At 38.7% G+C, this 24,318-nt stretch overlaps 1 protein-coding gene across 1 annotated transcript in view; it reads left to right on the top strand.

Annotated features, from left to right (window-relative positions):
- Nucleotides 1-24,318, top strand: part of RELN (reelin) — a 374,678-nt gene that overhangs the window by 305,712 nt on the left and 44,648 nt on the right. Inside the window, exons 41-44 of the mRNA XM_059934127.1 lie at nt 1,330-1,477; nt 3,742-4,000; nt 4,858-5,107; nt 8,931-9,099. Of these exons, the coding sequence (XP_059790110.1) occupies nt 1,330-1,477; nt 3,742-4,000; nt 4,858-5,107; nt 8,931-9,099 (826 nt within the window). The remainder of the gene's footprint in view (nt 1-1,329; nt 1,478-3,741; nt 4,001-4,857; nt 5,108-8,930; nt 9,100-24,318) is intronic.

Here is a 24,318-nt window from a genome sequence, read left to right as displayed (position 1 = left end):
TCTATAGAGGGTTAATCTTGGGTAGAAGGAGCAAGTTTGCAGAAATATAAATTCTTGTCATTGCTTTATCACCAACTCATTATGCAGCCTTTTGTCTCTTTATGCACCTCAGTTATACCTAGAATCTAATGTCATTATGTATGAAGATATGTGACAAAGTAGAAAAATGTATGTGCTCTAATGATTGAAATTATTCACAGTTAATTGTATATCTATTGGATATGCTTTCTGATAATAGTGGAAAAACATTCTCACAAGAGAAAGTCTTAAATAAATTTAATAGCTATCTCTGTTAGGATAGTGGGATTAAAAGATTTTTTCTTTTTCCCAAGTTGTCTGTAAATTTTTTATAATATATCTATGGTTTTAAGGTACATTTTAGAATTAGGTTTAGTTATATCAATACTATGGAATATTATTCAACCATAAAAAGGAATGAAATGCTGATACATACTATAATATAGATGAACCTTGAAAACATTATACTAAGTGAAAGAAGTCAGACACAAAAGGCCACATGTCATGATTCCATTTTTATGAAACACTCAAAATAGGCAAATCCATAGAGACAGAAAACAGATTAGTGGTTGCCAGGGGCTGGGTGAGGGGGAAATGGGCAGTAACTGCTTAATGGGTACAAGGTTTTCTTTATGGTGATGAAAAAATTCTGGAGCTAGTTAGCACAACACAACATGGTTTTACAACATTGTGAATGTACTGAAAGCCATTGAACCATTAACTTTAAAATAGTAAAAATGGCAAAATTTATGTTATATGCATTTTACCACAATCAAAAAAGTAAATTAGATCTAAGGTGAATATCTAAAGAGATTGGCAAGCTGGTTTTGAAAGACATTATTTAATAGGAAATATTAAATTACACTGAAATTTCTCCCATTAAAATTGTGTTTTTTTAAATATTATATAACACTGGCCTGATACTGTCCTCTCAGTAACAAGGACACAGTGAAGAGGCCAGTGGAAAGGTCTTATTACCCTTTTTTAATTTTGGGCTGAACCACTCTGACTAGCCAGTGTCTTTTTTTGCAGTGCAGAGGAGCAGAAAGAGGGAACAATTTGGGTGGACCATAGATACTCAGGAAAAGGCCTCCTCCCTCTGTCATGTGAACCCTTAAATCATACAGCCAATGTTAAACAGGTTTCAAACAAGCTAAAATGTTGAAGAGACTTCTTATCCCCCAAATATATGACTTCAGTATTCATGACTTCATATTTTAAAACTTCACAAAGCACTTACTATATTCCTTTAAAAAAATAATATGACTGTATTTGGGGTCATAGGTAAACCACATTTTCCACTTTTTTCAGGTCAGCTAGAATCTGATAGATTCTTATTAATGAGTGGTGGAAAGCCATCTCGGAAGTGTGGAATCCTTTCCAGTGGAAACAACCTCTTTTTCAATGAAGATGGCTTACGCATGTTGATGACACGAGATCTGGATTTATCACATGCTAGGTAATCATTTTTAAATGCTGTTGAAGAGCCACCTTGTAATGTAAAGTAGCAGAACATAATCAAAACAGAAAGAAGCAGAGATCTCAAGGATAAGGCCTTCCATTGTAAATGCTGAGCTTCTCTCTTGTCAGAGACTCCATTAAGACACGATTTATATAATTTCCATTCTAAAACTGAGATTTGTACAATAACTGGATCAGAAATGAAACGCAGCTGAACGGACAGAGGTTAATACCTGGTCTTCTACATGGTGGATGACCAGGGAGTGACAACGTTTAACTCACTTTAACTTCAAGAAAGTAATGTTGCATCTTCTTTATCCACCTTCTACAGAATACTTTTCATTAGCACTTGGACTATGTAGAAGTTATTTACCATTCTTAGGGGAAAGCTTAATTGAAATATAATACATCCACAAATTATTCACAGTTAATTTTATATCCATTAGCAATATAAGAACATCTAAAGTGTAGCCTTATTGTTTATAAGCATTTCTTTCCAATGATTTGCTCATACATTCAAAGCACTCATTTTCTAAATTGAGCACAGTCACTCAGAAACAAACATTTTAAACTGGCTCAGAGGATTATGTCCTGTCAAGATGTGTATCCCTTGATCATTTGATGAGCCAAAAACTTAGCCAGTAAAATAGAAAATACAGTTTAACATGTATAAAATGGAACCCTGACCTATTTTTGCAAGTGAACAAAGAAATCATGTTTCATCTTTTGAAACATTTCAGAGTATCTTAACATACACTGTAACATATTTATCCTCTTCTTCCTCCTAAATCTTTCATTTATTGAATTATAAATTTGATCATGCTTCATAGAAAATACAACTCTATCTATGAGATAATAATTTTAAGGTTATAGAAAGCAAGATTTTATTTATCTCCATCCTATTTTAATGCATGTAGTTTAATTTGTTTCTCTTTATTTAAGATTTATCACTGGCAGCTGAGTTCTCTAATTTAGAAATATGAGATTTTTCCAAATAATTCTAACATGGTTTATCTATAAATTAATATAAACATTTTCCCAATACAAGTAGACAATGTGCTAAAAGTGTTTCTCTGTAAATGATTATTGTTTTTATAGATATAAACTTCACAAGGCACTAACCATGTATTTTTGTCATTAATCCAATGTTAAAAGCTCCATTATTTATCTCATCTTAGTAGCATGCTGTATAAGATTTGCATATATTGACCTCCATATAAAATCCCAATTTTCTCAGGGTTATGAGGTAAATGAATGCCCAGTTAGTGGAGATGGGGGAGGGGAGGAACCCATGAAGAGTGCATGATTTTATATATGGCACTGTTAACTTTTATTGTAAGCCCCAATATATTTCATATGTTTGACATGCGTCCATAATTGGGTATGTGTGTTGGGTTGCATATGAAATTTATTCTGCATCACCAGCTAGCACAGCGGCCAGACCAGGCACCAGCAGCTCGCCTGCCAAAGATAACATGTGAGCTGGTTTTCATTGGCACCCCAGCTGGTTGCTGCCACTCTGTCCACCTCCCTGCCAGCTGGGAAGATTGCCACTGGCTGACTGCCACAGTTCTTGATGGCCAGTATCATCCATCCCAGACCCAGCAACAGTCAAAAGCTGGCACAGCCCACCATCACCACCACCCCACACTAATGCTCTCCTGCCCCTGGCACAAAAGACAGAAAAGAGGCTCAGGTTTGACACACCTCTTCCAAAAGATGCCTGGCCTTTCACAAAGAGGTGCTACAACTGGTGAATTTAAATGTGTCTCACAAAACCAACAATATGAGATCTGGAAAACTACTGGTAAAACCAGGGAATGGATGATTTTGCCAATAAACGGCATAAACTACATTGATTACATTCTTCCAGTTTCAGATACTAAGGGCAAGGATACAAATTTATCTTGAATAGATAGCAATACACACTCCCAAACCTGGACAGCCTTTGGACCCCTCCCATCTTCTTACAGAATAGCCAGAGGGTGCAGTGAATGCTCACTTCCCTCAGACTCTCCCCTCTGGAGGGGTGCCAAATATAAATATGGGTACAGAATGGCCTTTTTCAGACTTCACGTTTTATTAACTCCCTTTCACATTAAAATGGGAAGTCAGACTTGGAGACAATTGCTTCGGACATTCGTTAAATCATGATATTCATTAAAGGTATACCTTCCCCCTATTATCCTGTGCACTTGTCTTTTGTCAATGGTGTGAATTTTCACTCAAGTAAAATTCTACAGTAGATTTTACTCGTATCAGATTTGTGCAGTTCTTCATGAGACTGGGATGTGGTAAAGGTGTTCCAGACCCCAGGAGCCAACCTGTGCTTCTGCAATATTCTCTCAATGGTGGCCTCTCGTGGAGTCTCCTTCAAGAGTTCCTTTTCAGCAACTCCAGCAACGTGGGCAGGTACATAGCCCTGGAGATACCTTTGAAAGCCCGTTCTGCTTCTACACGTCTCCGCTGGTGGCAACCATCTGAAAATGGGCACTTCTACAGTCCCTGGGTAATCGACCAGGTCAGTCCCTTCAGGATTAACTGTTACAATGTTGTCACTTGAGCTAAATATGGCTTTAGAAAGCAGTTAGTCCAACCCCTCACTCAGTAGAGGAAGCCCAGTACCCACAGTCGGGTGACTTACCCAAGGGCACATGGCTAGATTAGATGTGGCATTTAGGTTCCTTTCATTCTCTATTCCTTCAACTGCCTGAACCTGTAAAAACAAACGATGCAACAGAAGGCCCAGGTTCTGCTCATAGAGGATTCTGCCATATGGATAGAGGGACCTTATCAAGCGTGATACGAGGCTATAATTCTCCGAAAAGGAAAATGTGCAAATTAGCATTGGTGCCACATGCAGTAGTTGCCCAATCCTCTTTCCTAGCCTTTAAAGAAAAAATAAATAAATCTCCCTAACATCCTTATGGACAGTTCTAAAGGATCTTCATACATAATAATATGCATATCAAATAGATCTCAAAGAACCTGTTAACAAACGGTAGAATCCATGCAAAGAATTGGAACTGAAATGGCTTAGGGTACAACTGTCCTTAAATAGAAATTTTACATGGAAAATAATGTAAGCCAAACTTTGCGTTCCCAGCTTGGGTACGCGTAGTTTCCAAAGGCACAATTTGGCCCATGAAGGCTGTGAATGGTTTTGTCAGTCTTTCGATTTGTTTCTGTAGCTTTTTGCCAGATGGGCAAGCAGACCACATAAACAGGAGCATTCTGAAAGGCCCTCTAACATTATGCTTGCTGTATAATGCCAGTTCTGAGCGATCTGACAGATAAAAACAAACAAACAAAAAGAAATGAACTTTCTCCTATCTCGAAACCAAATTGAAAAGTTGTTTTTTAAAAAATATATTTCAGATTCTTATTGGAGGAAATATTTCTGGTAATACAGTCTTGGAGGATGATTTCACAACTCTGGACAGTAGGAAATGGCTGCTTCACCCTGGAGGCACCAAGATGCCTGTGTGTGGCTCTACTGGTGATGCCCTAGTCTTCATCGAAAAGGCCAGCACCCGTTATGTGGTCACCACAGACATTGCTGTGAGCGAGGATTCATTCCTACAGATAGATTTCGCCGCCTCCTGCTCGGTCACAGACTCTTGTTATGGTGAGTATTCCCTTTCCAGGTAGAGGGACAGAGAAGTGTAAATGGGCATCCAAGGCTGCCTCTGTCAAAGGACTATACTACACCTCCAAGAAGTCTGTAAGTAAAACACAAGTGTGCTTTCAGTCAAAACATAACTGCATTCTTGAAAATGCTGTGTGTAAATTGAGTTTTAGACGTTTATTTTTTAAAGCCTGTGAGCCTATTTTTAAGCATATGTCCATGAAGACTTCTTTTTTTAATAAACAATAGCCCCCAATTTATCTCTTTTTATAAATCCAGATTTTTTAAGTATCATATTTACAGAATAAAGGGTTCTCGTCATATAGAGAATGTCAGAATAAGCAATAGGATTTACACATACATTTGTATTTACATGGGTTTTAATTCATAGGGCTTTAGATTAGTCCAGTTATTGTCTCCTTTCCATCTCCCAGGAATCATGAAATTTTGTTGTTCCTATTTTGTCTGATACTTTCTGCCACTGTGGGTCATAGCATATTCTAAACCACTGTGATTGTGACCAGTTTGCATCTCCTAGGTTATGCATACCTTACACACGCGTGCACACAGACACATGCGCACACACACACACACACAAGCCTATCTTAGGAGCTATAAAAACTGACATCTTTGCATACTTGGACCCTTCACTGGAATTTGCAGATCTGTCAGGATTCTGGGGACCTTCTGGTCTTTCACCACCCTGTATCACTATTCCTCCAAGAGATCCAAACTAGAATGTTCACACTACAATGTTTTAGGTTCTTGGGGGCCAAAATCTGGAGAACTTGGTTACTTCCAAGGTCCTGAAAAATCCAGATTTTTCATATTTCCTTTAGTCTGAATGTAATGGACAGATCTAAGAAGGAAGCCCAGAAGAACTCTTTCTATTTCAGACTCAATCAGTCAACACTAAACTAGTCAGTAAAGGTGGAGCTTGGAAAAGTATAAGGTACACAGCCTGTCTTCACTAGGTACAGTCTAGTTGAGGGGATACTTCAGAAAATGAGTCCAATAAATGACTAAATCCAGTGCTGTATGGAGTGGTACTAATGCAAAATGTAATGAGAGTTCGGCCGAGGAAGAGATAACCAGTGGATGGCCAGTCCAAGAAGTTTGGGAAGATTTCACAAAGAAGCTAAGTCTCAAGTGGGTGTTGATGGTTGGAGTGAATTTGAAGGGTGAATGGGGAAGAGAGGACACCCCAGGCTGGGCTGGCAGCATAAAGCGGGGATTCTCCTGGTCCATGGGTAAACCATGAGCAGACCAGCCTGAACAGACAATATTTGCATCTAATGGAGGAGAGTAGAGTGCTAATTTTGAAAATAGATAGGGACTTTAGGGTCCTAGACACCCACTCCCTCATTAGCATAGGAAGTCAGCTAGAGACCAGGGAGGTGAGTTATGACACGGTCAGCATGCAGCAGAACCAAGACTGAAACTCTGCCTTCATAAGCCCAGTCACATGTACTTTCTTCTGTAGGCTGGGTAAACCTCTTGAGAAAGATGAAACTGAATAAAAAATGAAAGAGGAAAGTGGCCAAGAAGAGTTGGCAGCAGATTAAGAAGGGCATTAAAAGGCAGGCACAGGAATTTGTGCTTGACAAGGTCATGAATAAGAGGGCACAAGTGCAGGGGAGTGGCATGGTGGGTTTTAGGGAGATCAGCCCAGGAGCCAATGAAGGTGGGTAGAGAAGAATCCCAACAAAAAAGTGTCAGTGTTTGAATCTGTAGGAAGTGATGAAAACCTGAATTACGTGGCATGAAGAGAAAGGGAATGGATAAAACTAGTATGAGACACTGCAAACCAAAAGGAAAGAAGCAGCAAACTTCAAAACCAGGTGAGATGTTGAACATAGAGGGTAAAGAAGAAAGGAGTAAAATTTCTAAAATAATTTCTAAATTTTGAGCCCAGAAAACTAGTGCAAAAACATTGTCACTGATAGCATTTGGTAGTTAAGAAGAGATGTTTATTTATGAGGGAAAATGATGAGTCTTTCTCTAGTGTGGTGAAAACAGTTTTAAGTGGTGGTATCCTTTAGTGCAGAGGGCTTGCAGTGTAGAAAGCAGGAACTTTGTCTATACTGTGCATCATGGTATGCCAGCATCCAGGACAATGCCAGGCTGAATAAACATTTGCTGAATGAATAAAATCAATTTTGAGACATAAAATTGGGAGATTTGGGCACAGAGATAGCAGTTGAAGCCCAAGGAAGATAGGTGTAGAATAGAAGGCCAGAAATGGGGTCTGGAAAGATGCCCATAGCTGGGCTAGTTAGCACAGAAGTCAGAGGGAAATAAGACAGGAGATTCAGAATAATGTCCTCCAAAAGAAAGGAAAGTTTCAAGAACCAGGGAGTCATCAATAATGTCCAAGGCTGTAGGGAGGGCAAGAACAATGAAGACTGAGACAGGCCATTTTATTTAACTAGAAAAGGCCACCAGGAACCTTAGGCCACCAGGACCAGTGAGTGGTCCCACGCTGGCTGCATGGGAGAATCCCCTGGGGAACTTAAAAGCTCCCAACACCTTGGCCTGCCCCACGGGAGTGAAATCCCAATCTCTGCAGGTGGGGCTTTGGCATCAGTAGTTTCTAAAGCTACCCATGCGATTTCAGTGTGCAGCCAAGACTGAGAATCGTGGTCTTAGGCAGTTTCAGTAGGGAGGTATGGGCTGAAGTAGTTTATAAAGTCTTAAGAAGGGACCAGAGAGAGAAATATCAAACATAGCGTATAGGTTGAATGTTTTGGAAGAAGAGAAAGGAAAGAAAGGAATCTCTTCAGACCCACAGCCTGACTGCCTGCTTTGGCACGAACTGCATGGCCTTCAGCTCCCTCTTTAGGCTTCTCTGATTTCCCAGTATATTCCATAACACAGCAAAGCAGGATATATAAGCAAAAGAGATTTGTCAGTTTCTTAGGAGTTTCACCTATACCAGAGAAAGTTTGGCATAAGTTGGTCAGGATCCCTATAGAATGCTTAAATTTTGAGAAGGCTGCTCAATATTTTTAACTGTTTAAAAAGTAGTCATTATAACATATGGTTACTACATTCTATATTTGTATGTTAACCTTTAAATAGACAAAATATAGTTATTATAATACATAAATTATATCTAATTTATATAATGTATTTATATAATATATATCCTATAACTATTAGATTAAATAATAAATATATATAAATTATAACTATTATTATTATTGCTTTAACTGCATGTGAAGCAATAGATTTGTTAGAATTGTTCTGAAATTTTCACAGTATAAGAAGTGATTCAGGGCTTCCCTGGTGGCTCAGTGGTTGAGAATCTGCCTGCCAGTGCAGGGGACACGGGTTCGAGCCCTGGTCTGGGAAGATCCCACATGCCACGGAGCAACTAGGCCCGTGAGCCACAACTACTGAGCCTGCGCGTCTGGAGCCTGTGCTCCCAACAAGAGAAGCCGCGATAGTGAGAGGCCCGCACACCGCAATGAAGAGTGGCCCCCGCTTGCCGCAACTAGAGAAAGCCCTCGCACAGAAACGAAGACCCAACACAGCCAAAAATAAATAAATAAATAAATAAATTAAAAAAAAAAAAAAAGAAGTGATTCAGGAAAAGTTACTTTTTCACTTGATCATATCCCCTTAACAGAAAAATTATTTTAATTTGGAAAGTTAAAAATAATCACTAGTAATATACAGAGGAAAAAATAAAACCAGGAAATACATTTGGGGAAAATCAAATGATATTTGATTGAAATTAAAACATATGAAAACATAAGTAATTATGGTTCCTGGATCTGCAGATATGTATTTCTAACCAGAATAATGCTTCCTGTTTCAGCTATTGAGTTGGAATACTCAGTAGACCTTGGATTGTCATGGCACCCATTGGTAAGGGACTGTCTGCCTACCAATGTTGAATGCAATCGCTATCACCTACAGCGGATCCTGGTGTCAGATACTTTCAACAAATGGACCAGAATTACTCTGCCTCTCCCACCTTACACCAGGTATGGATGTTTCTGCATGTAGTGAACCCGAATGTGATATAATTTGGCATGTCCAATTTCAGCACAGTAAGTTTAAATGAGTTACATGAGATTTTGTTACTTGTTGATGATATTGCCATGCGTGAATTATTAAAGTGACCTTCATACATAAAAAAGAAACCAGTTTTTGTGGTGACATTGTTCTGTGTTTTCCCTAAATCCAAGCCTTTACTGACTTTTAACTCTAATATTTTTTTAAATGGCATATGAAAGGAAACAGTGGCCAGCTCAGTGAACTTCTCCAACTTAAGTCACTATGCCAAGAACAAGTCTTAATGGATTTAAATGGAGTCTATTTTCTGTCAGTCAGACTACTGTAAATATAGCAGTGAGTGGTATCATATAAATGGATGTAGCACATAAATGTGTATTAAAATTACTGTCTGCTTTTGAAATTTTATTTTGAACAGTATCTTGAGAATTATCACCTGGAACGTTCTTTTATGTGAAAAACAATTGTAAATGCTCCTTCATTGTGTCTTTAAGAAATGACAGTGGCTTAATAAAACTGCCTGGTAGATGCTGGTAGAGAAGTTAAGTCTAAACTATCTGTGTATTTGCGCTCCTGCTTGAGTAAAGCAGAGAACTCACCTTGCCTAGTGGGATAGTGTTACATGCCTCTCTCTCTTTTCACCATCTGAGTAGAAAATGGTAATCAGTTGCTGCCGTTAAGAAAGAAGCAAAGCCAGCAATGCAGTCTGTGGAACAAGAGTTATAGTTTGGGCTCATTATTGTTCTCTCACCTCCCCACAAATGAAGAATGAATAAATCTTCCTAGCGAATGATCGTAAAATTCAGCCATTCATCTAGGGCTTAACTTTTCCTGGGATTATCATAAATGGGATGGGTTCAGTTACTAGCAGCCTAGGGCTCCTGTACAATTGCTGGCTCAGGGGTGCAAGACTATATTAACTGTCAGCAGAGTTGCCAAGTTTAAATGAGATACGTGAGATTTTGTTGCTCGTTAAAGGTATTGCCATGCATGAATTATTAAGGCCATCTTAATAAGTAAAATAGAAAAAAAAAACTCTATTAAGGTGGTAGTCTTTTAATTCATTATGAATTCTGTGAATTATTACCCAGCTACTTGGTAACATTTTGCAAACAAACGACATTCTAAGATATACTCCAGCTCGTCATTATGCCCTTGAGTCTTTTACTCAAGAAAAATAATTAATCCTCATCTTTTAATTTATCTTTTGTCTCTTTCACATACCCATAAAAATTTTGACCCTTTCAAATGATACTTGAAAAATCTGATGAGCTTGCATTTCATCTTGTAATCATATTGAAAATATGCAGCTTGTTTATTATATTACCCTCAAAGTTCATGTTGTACAGTGGTCTTAAAGGCAACACTGCTTTATAACAAGGCCCTTTGGGTAATTCAGAAAGAAACGAGCATGGCTGGAACCCAAGCCAGACCCCCTTCTAACTGTGCTTTGCCATATGCCAAAGATCATTAGAACAAGGTGCCAGACTCAGAGCACTTTGCCTCAAACTCAAGATAGCTAATCTATACTATATCTGCTCTTTCATCCAGTTGCTTTTTAAATGTGGTGCTTCCTTATTCTGAGTTGAACTTAGTGCCTCAACATCTGCGGAATACTGGGACCTCAGTGTTTATGTCATCTGCCAGGACAGAATTGAGGATTTTAGTTTGTAGTTCTTCACTATAAACAAACATGATGCTGACAACTTAAAGCCATGTGCTGAGTAGGAATTAAGAGTGACTGTGACAATGTGCCAATTGTAGTTTGTCCACTCACTTATCATGTGACCACAGAGCTAGGCTCCCAGGATTGTTGGCACAGTGGTGGTAACTGTCAACGAGGTTGGGTGTCCACAAATTGACATCAAACCGTTAACCAAACTGAAATGACTAGTAGTCATCAGTAGTGATTATTTATGCATTAAGCCATTCATTAAACAAGTATTTTTTAAGTATTTCATTACTACCTAGGTCTGTGTGAGAGGCTGAACTTAGCCCCACCTCAAGGAACTTTTAGTCTAGTGCGAGAAAGAGGTATTAACCAGAAATCACTAGTAATCAGAGAAGTAAATATGAAATTCAACTCTGATAAGTGATGGAGGATACTTGCATGGTGCTGAGAGATTATACATCATAGAGAGATTTGTCTTGGTCAAGAAGGTCAAGGAACACTGTCTTGAGAAAATAATTGTAGTGTGATGTGAAGGAAGGATACGAGTTGACTAGGAGAAGAGTAAGGGGAAGAGTGTTCCGGGTAAGGATAACACCCTATAGTAGGAGGAAGCAGGCATATTTGAGATGCTGATAGAATGGATCAGACACCAAGAGAGAAAGTGGAGTGAGCTGTAAGATGGTGTCAGACCATGGAGAGTCGGTCGTACTAAAGATTTAGGGGTTTGTTGGACTTCCCTAGTGGTGCAGTGGTTAAGAATCCACCTGCCAATGCAGGGGACATGGTTTCGAGCCCAGGAAGATCCCACATGCCATGGAGCAGCTAAGCCCATGCGCCACAACTACTGAGCCTGCGCTCTAGAGCCCGTGAGCCGCAAACAAAGGAAGCCCGCGCACCTAGAGCCCATGCTCCTCAACAAGAGAAGCCACCGCAATGAGAAGCCCGCGCACCACAACGAAGAGTAGATCCCGCTCGCCACAACTAGAGAGAAAGCCCGCGTGCAGCAATGAAGACCCAACACAGCCAAAAATCAATTAATTAAAAAAAATAGATTTAGGGGTTTGTTATATGGATGCTGGAAGCCTGCTAAAATGCTTGGGGTTGGGGATACATGATCAGATTTGCATTCAGAAAAGCTTATTCTAACTGGAGAACAAATTGGGGAGGATAAGAGTAGATGTAAGGAGGCCCTTAAAGAGACAGTGATTGCTGGTAGCTTAGACTAAGATGTGGCAGACATGACGAGAAGTGAAGAAGTTCAAGAGAAATGGAGGCAGTAACATTGAGCTTAATGATGAAATGCATGTGAGACAGTGAAGGAAAGGGCAATGCTGAAGATGACTCCCTGGTCTCTGAGTTGCAAAACTGAACGGATGCTGGTGCTTTTCATCAGGAAAGCAACAGTGAGACTAAACACAAGATACGTCACACTGTGCTCCAGACATTGCTCTGTTGAAACCTAAATAAATTGGGGTAGATAGAATCATAGTCTCTAATCCTCCCCATATACACTGGTGAAGTTAGATCTTCGTGAAAGAAAGAAAGAAAAGAAAAAGACCAGAAAGCATTGCAGTTTAGTGGAGGGCTCCCACTTTTCAGCCCTGTGAGCTTCTAAGCAAGTAATTTCACGTCCCTAAGCTTCAGTTTCCTTATCTGAAAAATGAAGATTTTTTTACCTTACAAAAAGCTAATCAATGTGCCTGGAAGTGTTTGGGACATTGTAAACATTTACTGAAATGTAAGTCGTTTTTACTTTTATGAGTTAACTACATAATCACATTTGTTAACCATAGCTCAAGTGTATTACCAGACTTCAGTCAGACTAAGAAGTCGTCCTCAGTTAACGAGAGTGAGCCCATAGTAATGGTAGGACGCTATCTTAAGTTTCTGCCCTGGAGGAGGTTACAATCTGGTTATGGGAAAATAAATAACTTAAAAATAATACATGCTGAGTATAATTTAGAGCTTCACTGAGGAATGGGCTGGAAATGCTGTAGGTACTGAGATGGGAGACAGTGTTGAATGCCAGAGTTAGGGATCCGGGAAAAGATGGGCCCTGGCCTCAAAGGATGGCTAGGACTTAGGTGGGTAAGGAAAAGAACATCCTAAATTAGGGGAACAATGTGAACAGGGCATGTGAGCCTGGGAGAAGCACAGAGGTTGCTGATTAAAGAGGGAGCTCATATCTGGAAGTTATGGGAAGTTGTTTGTTAGCAGAGTTGGGGTAATTTATAGTAAGCATTGAAGCAAGGCAAAGGGGTTTAGACTTGTAGGGAAAATGAACTATGGTGAGTTTTGAGCTGAGACTATTCTTCCAAGAAAAAAAAATTGGAGAAAAGAGAGACTCAGGTAGGAGAAAGACAAAGGCATTGTGATAATGACTGTACATGGTAACAAGGGTCTGGGCTACAGCTAACATGAGGGGGATGAAGTAGATATTATAGGACATTTCAGGGAAAGAATTGATAAAACTCAGTCACTAACTTCTTCTCCCTTGCACACATCAAAAGATGACTTTAAAGTTTGAAGCCTGAGAAAGTGGTGAGAAGAAGAGAGGAGTGAGCTGAAGCTGATTCCAGGAGGGACAGTATGGCAGATTTAATCAAAAGATGCTGAATTAAATGTGATGGAAATATCCTTTTGACAGAGCTATGAAGACTGGAGCCCAGGGGAAGATAATAAACCTTGAAGGCATGAACATAGAGGTCGTAGGCAGTGCTGTAAAACTGCAGCAGCTCTCCAGAGGAGAGCATTTAAAAAGAAAGGATCCCTAAATTTAATAGCAGAATGAGTGGAAATAGCTATTAGAGGAACCAGGAGGATGCAGTCAAGGAGGTAGGAGAATCAGGATAACGTGGTATCCAAAAGCCAAGTGAAAATCGAATATCAAGCAGGGAGAGATCAAATCAGTGACAAATGCTACATAGAGTCAAGAAGAAGTAAGTTTCACCATAAATTTACTAGAGTTTTCAATAAGGAGATAGTCAATGACCTTCAAAAGAACAGTTTCAGTGACATACTGGAAATAAATACAGCTTGTCTGGTGCCAGAGCCCATGGGCTTAACCACTGTATTAGTACTACATCTTTATTGCTTGCCTAAGAGATATGGTCTGAGAAGAAATAGGAAAGGAGGATGTCAGGCGTTCTTGAGAAAGGCTGAAAAAAATAGGAAGATGCCAAAATCAATTTCATAGCCCCTACTCTGAATCTGCCTCCTTCTCCTCTTTACTAACCCCAGACCTAAAAATAAAAGGTGGCTCAAGTGACATCGTTCTTGAAATGTCACCTGAGAACCAGGGTGAGTCAATGGAAGGGCAGGTAACCCAAATCCACCAAGAAAGGTGGAGTGTGGGAGCTGCCACTGGAAGGCTCAGGTGTGACTTGGCTATTTAAAGTCACAGTTTGAAAATGATCCATTCTTTTCTACTGGCCCTAATGACCTGGCTGATACCACTGTCTTTAAAGATTAACTACTACACTTTGGAAGCCAGGTGGTTTTAACCACAGCACAGAAGCTATTCAATGTGTGCAGGAAGTTTAAAGGAATGGTGATAAGCTCAAGAAGGGGCAAAAAGATTGTGGAAGGACTGGAGTGATGGAATGGGGTTGGAGGAGTCTGTACCTTTTGGCAGTAAACAGATTTAGAGTAGGAGGATATTTTTCAATGATATTCCCAACTACTGTAACTGCAAAGAAAAGGTCTTATTCTAAGAAAACCAAATAACTAAACATAATATTTGTTGGGTTCATCATGGAGAAATAGTCAAGGGAATTACAAGTTCTTTTTTTTTTCGCCATTTATTTAATTAACAAAAGGAGAGAAAGAAAAACACATTCCAAAGTTAAAATGCTGATAAATGACAGAAAATTCACACTGAATCACCAGCTTCTATGTTGTATAATGTTGTCTTTTTCTTTTTAACATCTTTATTGGAGTGTAATTGCTTTACAATGGTGTGTTAGTTTCTGCTGTATAACAAAGTGAATCAGCTATACGTATACATATATCCCCATATCTCCTCCCTCTTGCATCTCCCTTCCACCCTCCCTATCCCACCCCTCTAGGTGGTCACAAAGCACCGAGCTGATCTCCCTGTGCTATGTGGCTGCTTCCCACTAGCTACCTATTTTACATTTGGTAGTGTATATATGTCCATGCCACTCTCTCACTTTGTCCCAGCTTACCCTTCCCCCTCCCTGTGTCCTCAAGTCCATTCTCTACATCTGCGTCTTTATTCCTGTCCTGCCCCTAGGTTCGTCAGAACCATTTTTTTTTTTATTCCATACATATGTGTTAGCATACGGTATTTGTTTTCCTCTTTCTGACTTACTTCACTCTGTATGACAGACTCTAGGTCCATCCACCTCACTACAAATAACTCAATTTCGTTTCTTTTTATGGATAATATTCCATTGTATATATGTGCCACATCTTCTTTATCCATTCATCTGTCGATGGACACTTAGATTGCTGCCATGTCCCGGCTATTGTAAATAGAGCTGCAATGAACATTGTGGTACATGTCTCTTTTTGAATTATGGTCTTCTCAGGGTATATGCCCAGTAGTGGGATTGCTGGGTCATATGGTAGTTCTATTTTTAATTTTTTAAGGAACTTCCATACTGTTCTCCATAGTGGCTGTATCAATTTACATTCCCACCAACAGTGCAAGAGGGTTCCCTTTTCTCCACACCCTCTCCAGCATTTATTGTTTGTAGATTTTTTTGGTGATGGCCATTTTGACTGGTGTGAGGTGATACCTCACTGTAGTTTTGATTTGCATTTCTCTAATGATTAGTGATGTTGAGCATCCTTTAATGTGTTTGTTGGCAATCTGTATATCTTCTTTGGAGAAATGTCTATTTAGGTCTTCTGCCCATTTTTGGATTGGGTTACTTGTTTTTTTGATATTGAGCTGCATGAGCTGCTTGTATATTTTGGAGATTAATCCTTTGTCAGTTGCTTCATTTGCAAATATTCTCTCCCATTCTGAAGGTTGTCTTTTCATCTTGTTTATGGTTTCCTTTACTGTGCAAAAGCTTTTAAGTTTCATTAGGTCCCATTAATTTATTTTTGTCTGTATTTCCATTTCTCAAGGAGGTGGGTCAAAAAGAATCTTGCTGTGATTTATGTCATAGAGTGTTCTGCCTATGTTTTCCTCTAAGAGTTTTATCATGTCTGGCCTTACATTTAGGTCTTTAATCCATTTTGAGTTTATTTTTGTGTATGGTGTTAGGGAGTGTTCTAATTTCATTCTTTTACATGTAGCTGTCCAGTTTTCCCAGCACCACTTATTGAAGAGGCTGTCTTTTCTCCATTGTATATTCTTGCCTTCTTTATCAAAAATAAGGTGACCATATGTGCGTGGGTTTATCTCTGGGCTTTTTATCCTGTTTTTGTTTCTGTTTTATCCTATATTTCTGTTTTTGTGCCAGTACCATACTGTCTTGATTACTGTAGCTTTGTAGTATAGTCTGAACTCAGCCTGATTCCTCCAGCTCCACTTTTCTTTCTCAAGATCACTTTGGCTATTTGGGGTCTTTTGTGTTTCCATACAAATTGTGAAATTTTTTTGTTCTAGTTCTGTGAAAAATGCCATTGCTGTTTGATAGGGATTGCATTGAATCTGTAGATTGTTTTGGGTACTATACTCATTTTCACAATGTTGATTCTTCCCATCCAAGAACATGGTATATCTCTCCATCTGTTTGTATCGTCTTTAATTTCTTTCATCACTGTCTTACGGTTTTCTACATACAGGTCTTTTGTCTCCTTTGGTAGGTTTATTCCTAGGTATTTTATTCTGTTTGTTGCAATGGTAAATGGGAGTGTTTCCTTCATTTCTCTTTCAGATTTTTCATCATTAGTGTATAGGAATGCAAGAGATTTCTGTGCATTAATTTTGTATCCTGCTACTTTACCTAATTCATTGATTAGCTCTAGTAGTTTTCTGGTAGCATCTTTAGGATTCTCTATGTATAGTATCATGTCATCTGCAAACAGTGACAGTTTTACTTCTTCTTTTCTGATTTGTATTCCTTTTTTTTTTTTTGGGTATGGACCATGTTTTTTTGCTTGTTTGTTTTTAAACTTTGGGTTTATTTACTTATTTATTTATTTATTTATTTATGGCTGTGTTGGGTCTTTGTTTCTGTGCGAGGGCTTTTTCTAGTTGCAGCAAGTGGGGGCCACTCTTCATCGCAGTGCATGGGCCTCTCATTATCGCGGCCTCTCTTGTTGCGGAACACAGGCTCCAGACGTGCAGGCTCAGTAATTGTGGCTCACGGGCCTAGTTGCTCTGCGGCATGTGGGATCTTACCAGACCAGGGCTCGAACCCATGTCCCCTGCATTGGCAGGCAGATTCTCAACCACTGCCCCACCAGGGAAGCCCTGTTTGTTTTTTTATTTTATTTTTTTAACATCTTTATTGAAGTATAATTGCTTTACAATGGTGTATTCCTTTTATTTCTTTTTCTTCTCTGATTGCTGTGACTAAAACTTCCCAAACTATGTTGAATAATAGCGGTGAGAGTGGGCAGCCTTGTCTTGTTCCTGATCTTAGTGGAAATGGTTTCAGTTTTTCACCATTGAGAATGATGTTGGCTGTGGGTTTGTCATATATGGCCTGTATTGTGTTGAGGTAGGTTCCCTCTATGCCTACATTCTGGAAAGTTTTTATCATAAATGGGTGTTGAATTTTGTTGAAAGCTTTTTCTGCATCTATTGAGATGATCATATGGTTTTTATCCTTCAGTTTGTTTATATGGTTTATCACACTGATTGATTTGTATATTGAAGAATCCTTGCATTCCTGGGATAAACCCCACTTGTCATGGTGTATGATCCTTTTAATGTGCTGCTGGATTCTGTTTGCTAGTATTTTGTTGAGGATTTTTGCATCTATGTTCATCAGTGATATTGGCCTGTAGTTTTCTTTTTTTGTGACATCTTTGTCTGGTGTTGGTATCAGGGTGATGGTGGCCTTGTAGAATGAGTTTGGGAGTGTTCCTCCCTCTGCTATATTTTGGAAGAGTTTGAGAAGGATAGGTGTTAGCTCTTCTCTAAATATTTGATCACATTCACCTGTAGAGCCATCTGGTCCTGGGCTTTTGTTTGTTGGAAGATTTTTAATCACAGTTTCAATTTCATTACGTGTGATTGGTCTGTTCATATTTTCTATTTGTTCCTGGTTCAGTCTTGGAAGATTGTGCTTTTCTAAGAATTTGTCCGTTTCTTCCAGGTTGTCCATTTTATTGGCATATAGTTGCTTGTAGTAATCTCTCATGATCCTTTGTATTTCTGCAGTATCAGTTGTTACTTCTCCTTTTTCATTTCTATTTCTGTTGATTTGAGTCTTCTCCCTTATTTCCTTGATGAGTCTGGCTTATAGTTTTATCAATTTTGTTTATCTTCTCAAAGAACCAGCTTTTAGTTTTATTGACCTTTGCTATTGTTTCCTTCATTTCTTTTTCATTTATTTCTGATCTGATCCTTATGCTTTCTTTCCTTCTGCTGACTTTGGGTTTTTTGTTTGTTTCTCTAATTGCTGTAGGTGTAAGGTTAGGTTGTTTATTTGAGATTTTTCTTGTTTCTTGAGGTAGGATTGTATTGCTATAAACTTCCCTCTTAGAACTGCTTTTGCTGCATCCCATAGGTTTTGGGCCATCGTGTTTTCATTGTCATTTGTTTCTAGGTATTTTTTGATTTCCTCTTTGATTTCTTCAGTGATCTCTTGGTTATTTAGTAGCGTATTGTTTACCTCCATGTGTTTGTATTTTTTACTTTTTTTCCTGTAATTGATATCTACTCTCATAGTGTTGTGGTTGGAAAAGATACTTGGTATGATTTCAATTTTCTTAAATTTACTAAGGCTTGATTTGTGACCCAAGATATGATCTATCCTGGAGAATGATCCATGAGCACTTAAGAAGAAAGTGTATTCTGTTGTTTTGGGATGGAATGCCCTATAAATATCAATTAAGTCCATCTTGTTTAATGTGTCATTTAAAGCTTGTGTTTCCTTATTTATTTTCATTTTGGATGATCTGTCCATTGGTGAAAGTAGGGTGTTGAAGTCCCCTAATATGATTATGTTACTGTCGATATCCCCTTTTATGGCTGTTAGCATTTGCCTTATGTATTGAAGTGCTCCTATGTTGGGTGCATAAATACTTAAAATTTTATATCTTCTTCTTGGATTGATCCCTTGATCATTATGTAGTGTCCTTCTTTGTCTCTTGTAATACTCTTTATTTTAAAGTCTATTTTGTCTGATATGAGAATTGCTACTCCAGATTTCTTTTGATTTCCATTTGCATGGAATATCTTTTTCCATCCCCTCACTTTCAGTCTGTATGTGTCCCTAGGTCTTAAGTGAATCTCTTGTAGACAGCATATATACAGGTCTTGTTTTTGTATCCATTCAGCCAGTCTGTGTCTTTTGGTGGGAGCATTTAATCTATTTGCATTTAAGGTAATTATTGACATGTATGTTCCTGTTACCATTTTCTGAATTGTTTTGGGTTTGTTTTTGTAGGTCTTTTCCTTCTCTTGTGTTTCCCACTTAGAGAAGTTCCTTTAGCATTTGTTGTAAAGCTGGTTTGGTGGTGCTGAAGTCTCTTAACTTTTGCTTGTCTGTAAAGGTTTTAATTTCTCCATCAAATCTGAATGAGATCCTGGCTGGGTAGGGTAATCTTAGTTGTAGGTTTTTCCCTTTCATCACTTTAAATATGTCATGCCACTCCTTTCTGGCTTGCAGAGTTTCTGCTGAAAGACCAGCTGTTAACCTTATGGGGATTCCTGTATATGTTATTTGTTGCTTTTCCCTTGCTGCTTTTAATATTTTTTGTTTGTATTTAATTTTTGATAGTTTGATTAATATGTGTCTTGGCATGTTTCTCCTTGGGTTTGCCTGTATGGGACTCTCTACACTTCCTGGACTTGCTTGACTATTTCCATTCCCATATTACAGAAGTTTTCAACTATAATCTCTTCAAATATTTTCTCAGACCCTTTCTTTTTCTCTTCTTCTTCTGGGACCCCTATAATTTGAATATGTTGGTGCATTTAGTGTTGTCCCAGAGGTCTCTGAGACTGTCCTCAATTCTTTTCATTCTTTTTTCTTTATTCTGCTCTGCAGTAGTTATTTCCACTATTTTATCTTCCAGGTCACTTATCCATTCTTCTGCCTCAGTTATTCTGCTACTGATTTCATTTTTAATTTCATTTATTGTGTTGTTCATCATTGTTTGTTTGCTCTTTAGTTCTTCTAGGTCCTTGTTAAATGTTTCTTGTATTTTCTCCATTCTGTTTCCAAGATTTTGCATCATCTTTACTATCATTACTCTGAATTCTTTTTCCGGTAGACTGCCTATTTCCTCTTCATTTATTTGGTCTGGTGGGTTTTTACCTTGCTCCTTCATCTGCTGCACATTTCGCTGTCTTCTTATTTTGTTTAACTTACTGTGTTTGGGGTCTCATTTTCACAGGCTGCAGTTTCGTAGTTCCTGTTGTTTTTGGTGTCTGCCCCGAGTGGGTGAGGCTGGTTCAGTGGCTTGTGTAGGCTTCCTGGTGGAAGGGACTGGTGTCTGTGTTCTGGTGGATGAGGCTGGATCTTGTCTTTCTGGTGGGCAGGGCCACCACATGCTAGGCAGCTCTGCCATCTCCCAACTGCTGGGAAGATCTCCCCCGCCTTTAACAGTCATCAAATCACTGCCCCCTCCACCACTGACCCCCAGCCCCTGCCTGACCACTCTCAAGATGTCTCCTATTTGATTCTTTCTGGCCACCTTTATTGCTGCCAATTAAACATTCTTTCAGTAAAGGTTTATGAAGTCTCATCTATAGGAGTCACCAACAGTAAAATGGTAAGTAAGGAGAATAATCCAACAGCAGAAACTATGCATAAATAGGCACTTTTATTAAAAGATGATAAGAGCATTAATAAAAGGTGATGGATTTGTCAGAATGGCCATCATCAAAAAGTCTACAAATAATAAATGCTGGAGAGGATGTGGAGAAAAGGGAGCCCTCCTACACTGTTGGTGGGAATTTAAATTGGTGCAGCCACTATGGAGAACAGTATGGAGTTTCCTTAAAAAACTAAAAACAGAGCTACCATGTGATCCAGCAATCCCATTCCTGGGCCTATATCTGGAAAAGACTAAAACTCTAATTCAAAAAGATACGTGCACCCTAATGTTCATAGCAGCACTATTAAAATAGCCAAGGCATGGAAGCAACCTAAATGCTCATCCACAGATGAATAGATGAAGAAGATGTGCGATATATATATATACAATGGAATATTACTCAGCCATAAAGAAGAATGAAATAATGCCATTTGCAGCAACATGGATGGACCAGAAGATTATCATACTAAGTGAAATATGTCAGAAAGGGAAAGACAAATATCATATGGTATCACTTATATGTGGAATCTTAAAAAATGATATAAATGAACTTATTTACAAAACAGAAATAAACTCACAGATATAGAAAACAAATTTATGGTTATCAAAGGGAAAGGGATGGGGGAGAGATAAATTAGGAATTTGGGAGTAACAGATACACACTACTATATATAAAATAGATTTTAGGGCTTCCCTGGTGGCGCAGTGGTTGAGAATCTGCCTGCTAATGCGGGGGACGCGGGTTCGAGCCCTGGTCTGGGAGGATCCCACATGCCGCGGAGCAACTAGGCCCGTGAGCCACAACTACTGAGCCTGCGCATCTGGAGCCTGTGCTCCGCAACAAGAGAGGCCGCGATAGTGAGAGGCCCGCGCACCGCGATGAAGAGTGGCCCCCGCTTGCCACAACTAGAGAAAGCCCTAGCACAGAAACGAAGACCCAACATAGCAATCAATCAATCAATAAATCTTTAAAAAAAAAAAAATAGATTTTAAAAAGTACCTACTGTATAGCACAGGAAACTATAGTCAATATCTTATAATAAACTATAATGGAAAAGAATATGAAAAAGAACATATATTGGGTTGGCCAAAAAGTTCGTTTGGGTTTTTCTGTAAGATGTTACAGAAAAGCCCAAACGAATTTTTTGGCCAACCCTATATATATATATAAAACTGAATATATGTATATAAACTGAATCACTTTGCTGTACACGTGAAACATTGTATATCAACTATACTTCAATTTTAAAAAATTTTAAAGGTAATGGAGCATATATAAAATATTAGAGGAACAAGGAAATCTTATTACTTGCCCACTATCTATGCACACTGAAGATATAAAACAATATTCCTTGAAGGAATACAGAGATATTTCCTGCCCTTCAGAAACATATAGTCTAAAAGACAGAATAAATATGTAAGTGTTGACTTGTTATTAAAATCCAAGTAATGATGTGCTATGGAAAATATGATATTCCACTATGTTATTTATGAGATATTGCTGCATGTAACAGGCATAGCTGTTAATAAACTTAGTCATTAAAAATTAACTGGTGAGCAGAGCACTGAGTTACACAACCACAGCGGGGGCATCTTCATATTACTTACTCTGAGAATACCAGCTCCCTGCACCTTAGAGCACCTACTAATAAGGGCTAGGTGCTGTACACTGAGTGTATAATATTAAACAGAAAGAGGTTAACCCTGCTCCCTTACAACTTTTCTGAGGAAGAGACAGACATTTAAGAAATACATATGCCAATAAATATATGACTACAGATGTGATAAATACTATGAAAGGAAAAGAACCATTTGCTATGGAAGAAATGTAGTTTTTAAAGGGATCTGAAAGAATATTTCTCTATGAGGACCTCACATTTCCTCTGAGACCTGAAGGACACACAGAGGTTAACCAGGCAGAAAGGAAAAACATGCCAGCAGAAGGCAGGAAAGAGTTTGAGGAGCTTCAGGAGCTGAGAGGAGGAGCAGGGCTCCAGAAGTGAGGCTGAGGGACTAGAGGAGAGGGCTCAGCTCTGGCAGAGCCTTGTGGGCCAAGGAGGAGCTTGGGATTGAAGTTAAATGCAATAGGAAGTGACAGGAGGGTATTAGGTAGACGTTTCTCTGCTGAGACGAACAGATGGGAGCTGGCGAGCAAGACAGGTTATGGAGAAATGAGTGCATAGATGCTCAGTAAACAAATATCAAACTGAATGATTTATTTTCAGAGTGAAGATTTGAGTTCTGTTGTTTCTTTTTTTTTTTTTTTTTTTTTTTTTTTTTTTTTTTTTTTTTTTTTAGTATTAGTTGTTTTGTTTGTTTTTTTATACTGCAGGTTCTTATTAGGCATCAGTTTTATACACATCAGTGTATACATGTCAATCCCAATCGCCCAATTCAGCATACCACCATCCCCACCCCACCGCAGTTTTCCCCCCTTGGTGTCCATATGTCCATTCTCTACATCTGTGTCTCAACTTCTGCCCTGCAAACTGGCTCATCTGTACCATTTTTCTAGGTTCCGCATACATGCATTAATATACGATATTTGTTTTTCTCTTTCTGACTTACTTCACTCTGTATGACAGTCTCTAGATCCATCCACGTCTCAACAAATGACTCAATTTCGTTCCTTTTTATGGCTGAGTAATATTCCATTGTATATATGTACAACAACTTCTTTATCCATTTGTCTGTTGATGGGCATTTAGGTTGCTTCCATGACCTGGCTATTGTAAATAGTGCTGCAATGAACATTCGGGTGCATGTGTCTTTTTGAATTACGGTTTTCTCTGGGTATATGCCCAGTAGTGGGATTGCTGGGTCATATGGTAATTCTATTTTTAGTTTTTTAAGGAACCTCCATATTGTTCTCCATAGTGGCTGTATCAATTTACATTCCCACCAACAGTGCAAGAGGGTTCCCTTTTCACCACACCCTCTCCAGCATTTGTTGTTTGTAGATTTTCTGATGATGCCCATTCTAACAGGAGTGAGGTGATACCTCATTGTAGTTTTGATTTGCATTTCTCTAATAATTAGTGATGTTGAGCATCTTTTCATGTGCTTCGTGGCCGTCTGTATGTCTTCTTTGGAGAAATGTCTATTTAGGTCTTCTGCCCATTTTTGGATTGGGGTGTTTGTTTCTTTGATATTGAGCTGAATGAGCTGTTTATATATTTTGGAGATTAATCCTTTGTCCGTTGATTCATTTGCAAATATTTTCTCCCATTCTGAGGGTTGTCTTTTCGTCTTGTTTATGGTTTCCTTTGCTGTGCAAAAGCTTTGAAGTTTCATTAGGTCCCACTTGTTTATTTTTGTTTTTATTTCCATTACTCTAGGAGGTGGATCAAAAAAGATCTTGCTGTGATTTATGTCAAAGAGTGTTCTTCCTATGTTTTCCTCTAAGAGTTTTATAGTGTCCAGTCTTATATTTAGGTCTCTAATCCATTTTGAGTTTATTTTTGTGTATGGTGTTAGGGAGTATTCTAATTTCATTCTTTTACATGTAGCTGTCCAGTTTTCCCAGCACCACTTATTGAAGAGACTGTCTTTTCTCCATTGTATATCTTTGCCTCCTTTGTCATAGATTAGTTGACCATAG

This window comes from Balaenoptera ricei, chromosome 9 (genome assembly GCF_028023285.1).
Source record: "Balaenoptera ricei isolate mBalRic1 chromosome 9, mBalRic1.hap2, whole genome shotgun sequence".
Lineage (NCBI taxonomy): Eukaryota > Metazoa > Chordata > Mammalia > Artiodactyla > Balaenopteridae > Balaenoptera > Balaenoptera ricei.
This window is presented reverse-complemented; position numbering and strand designations above follow the sequence as displayed.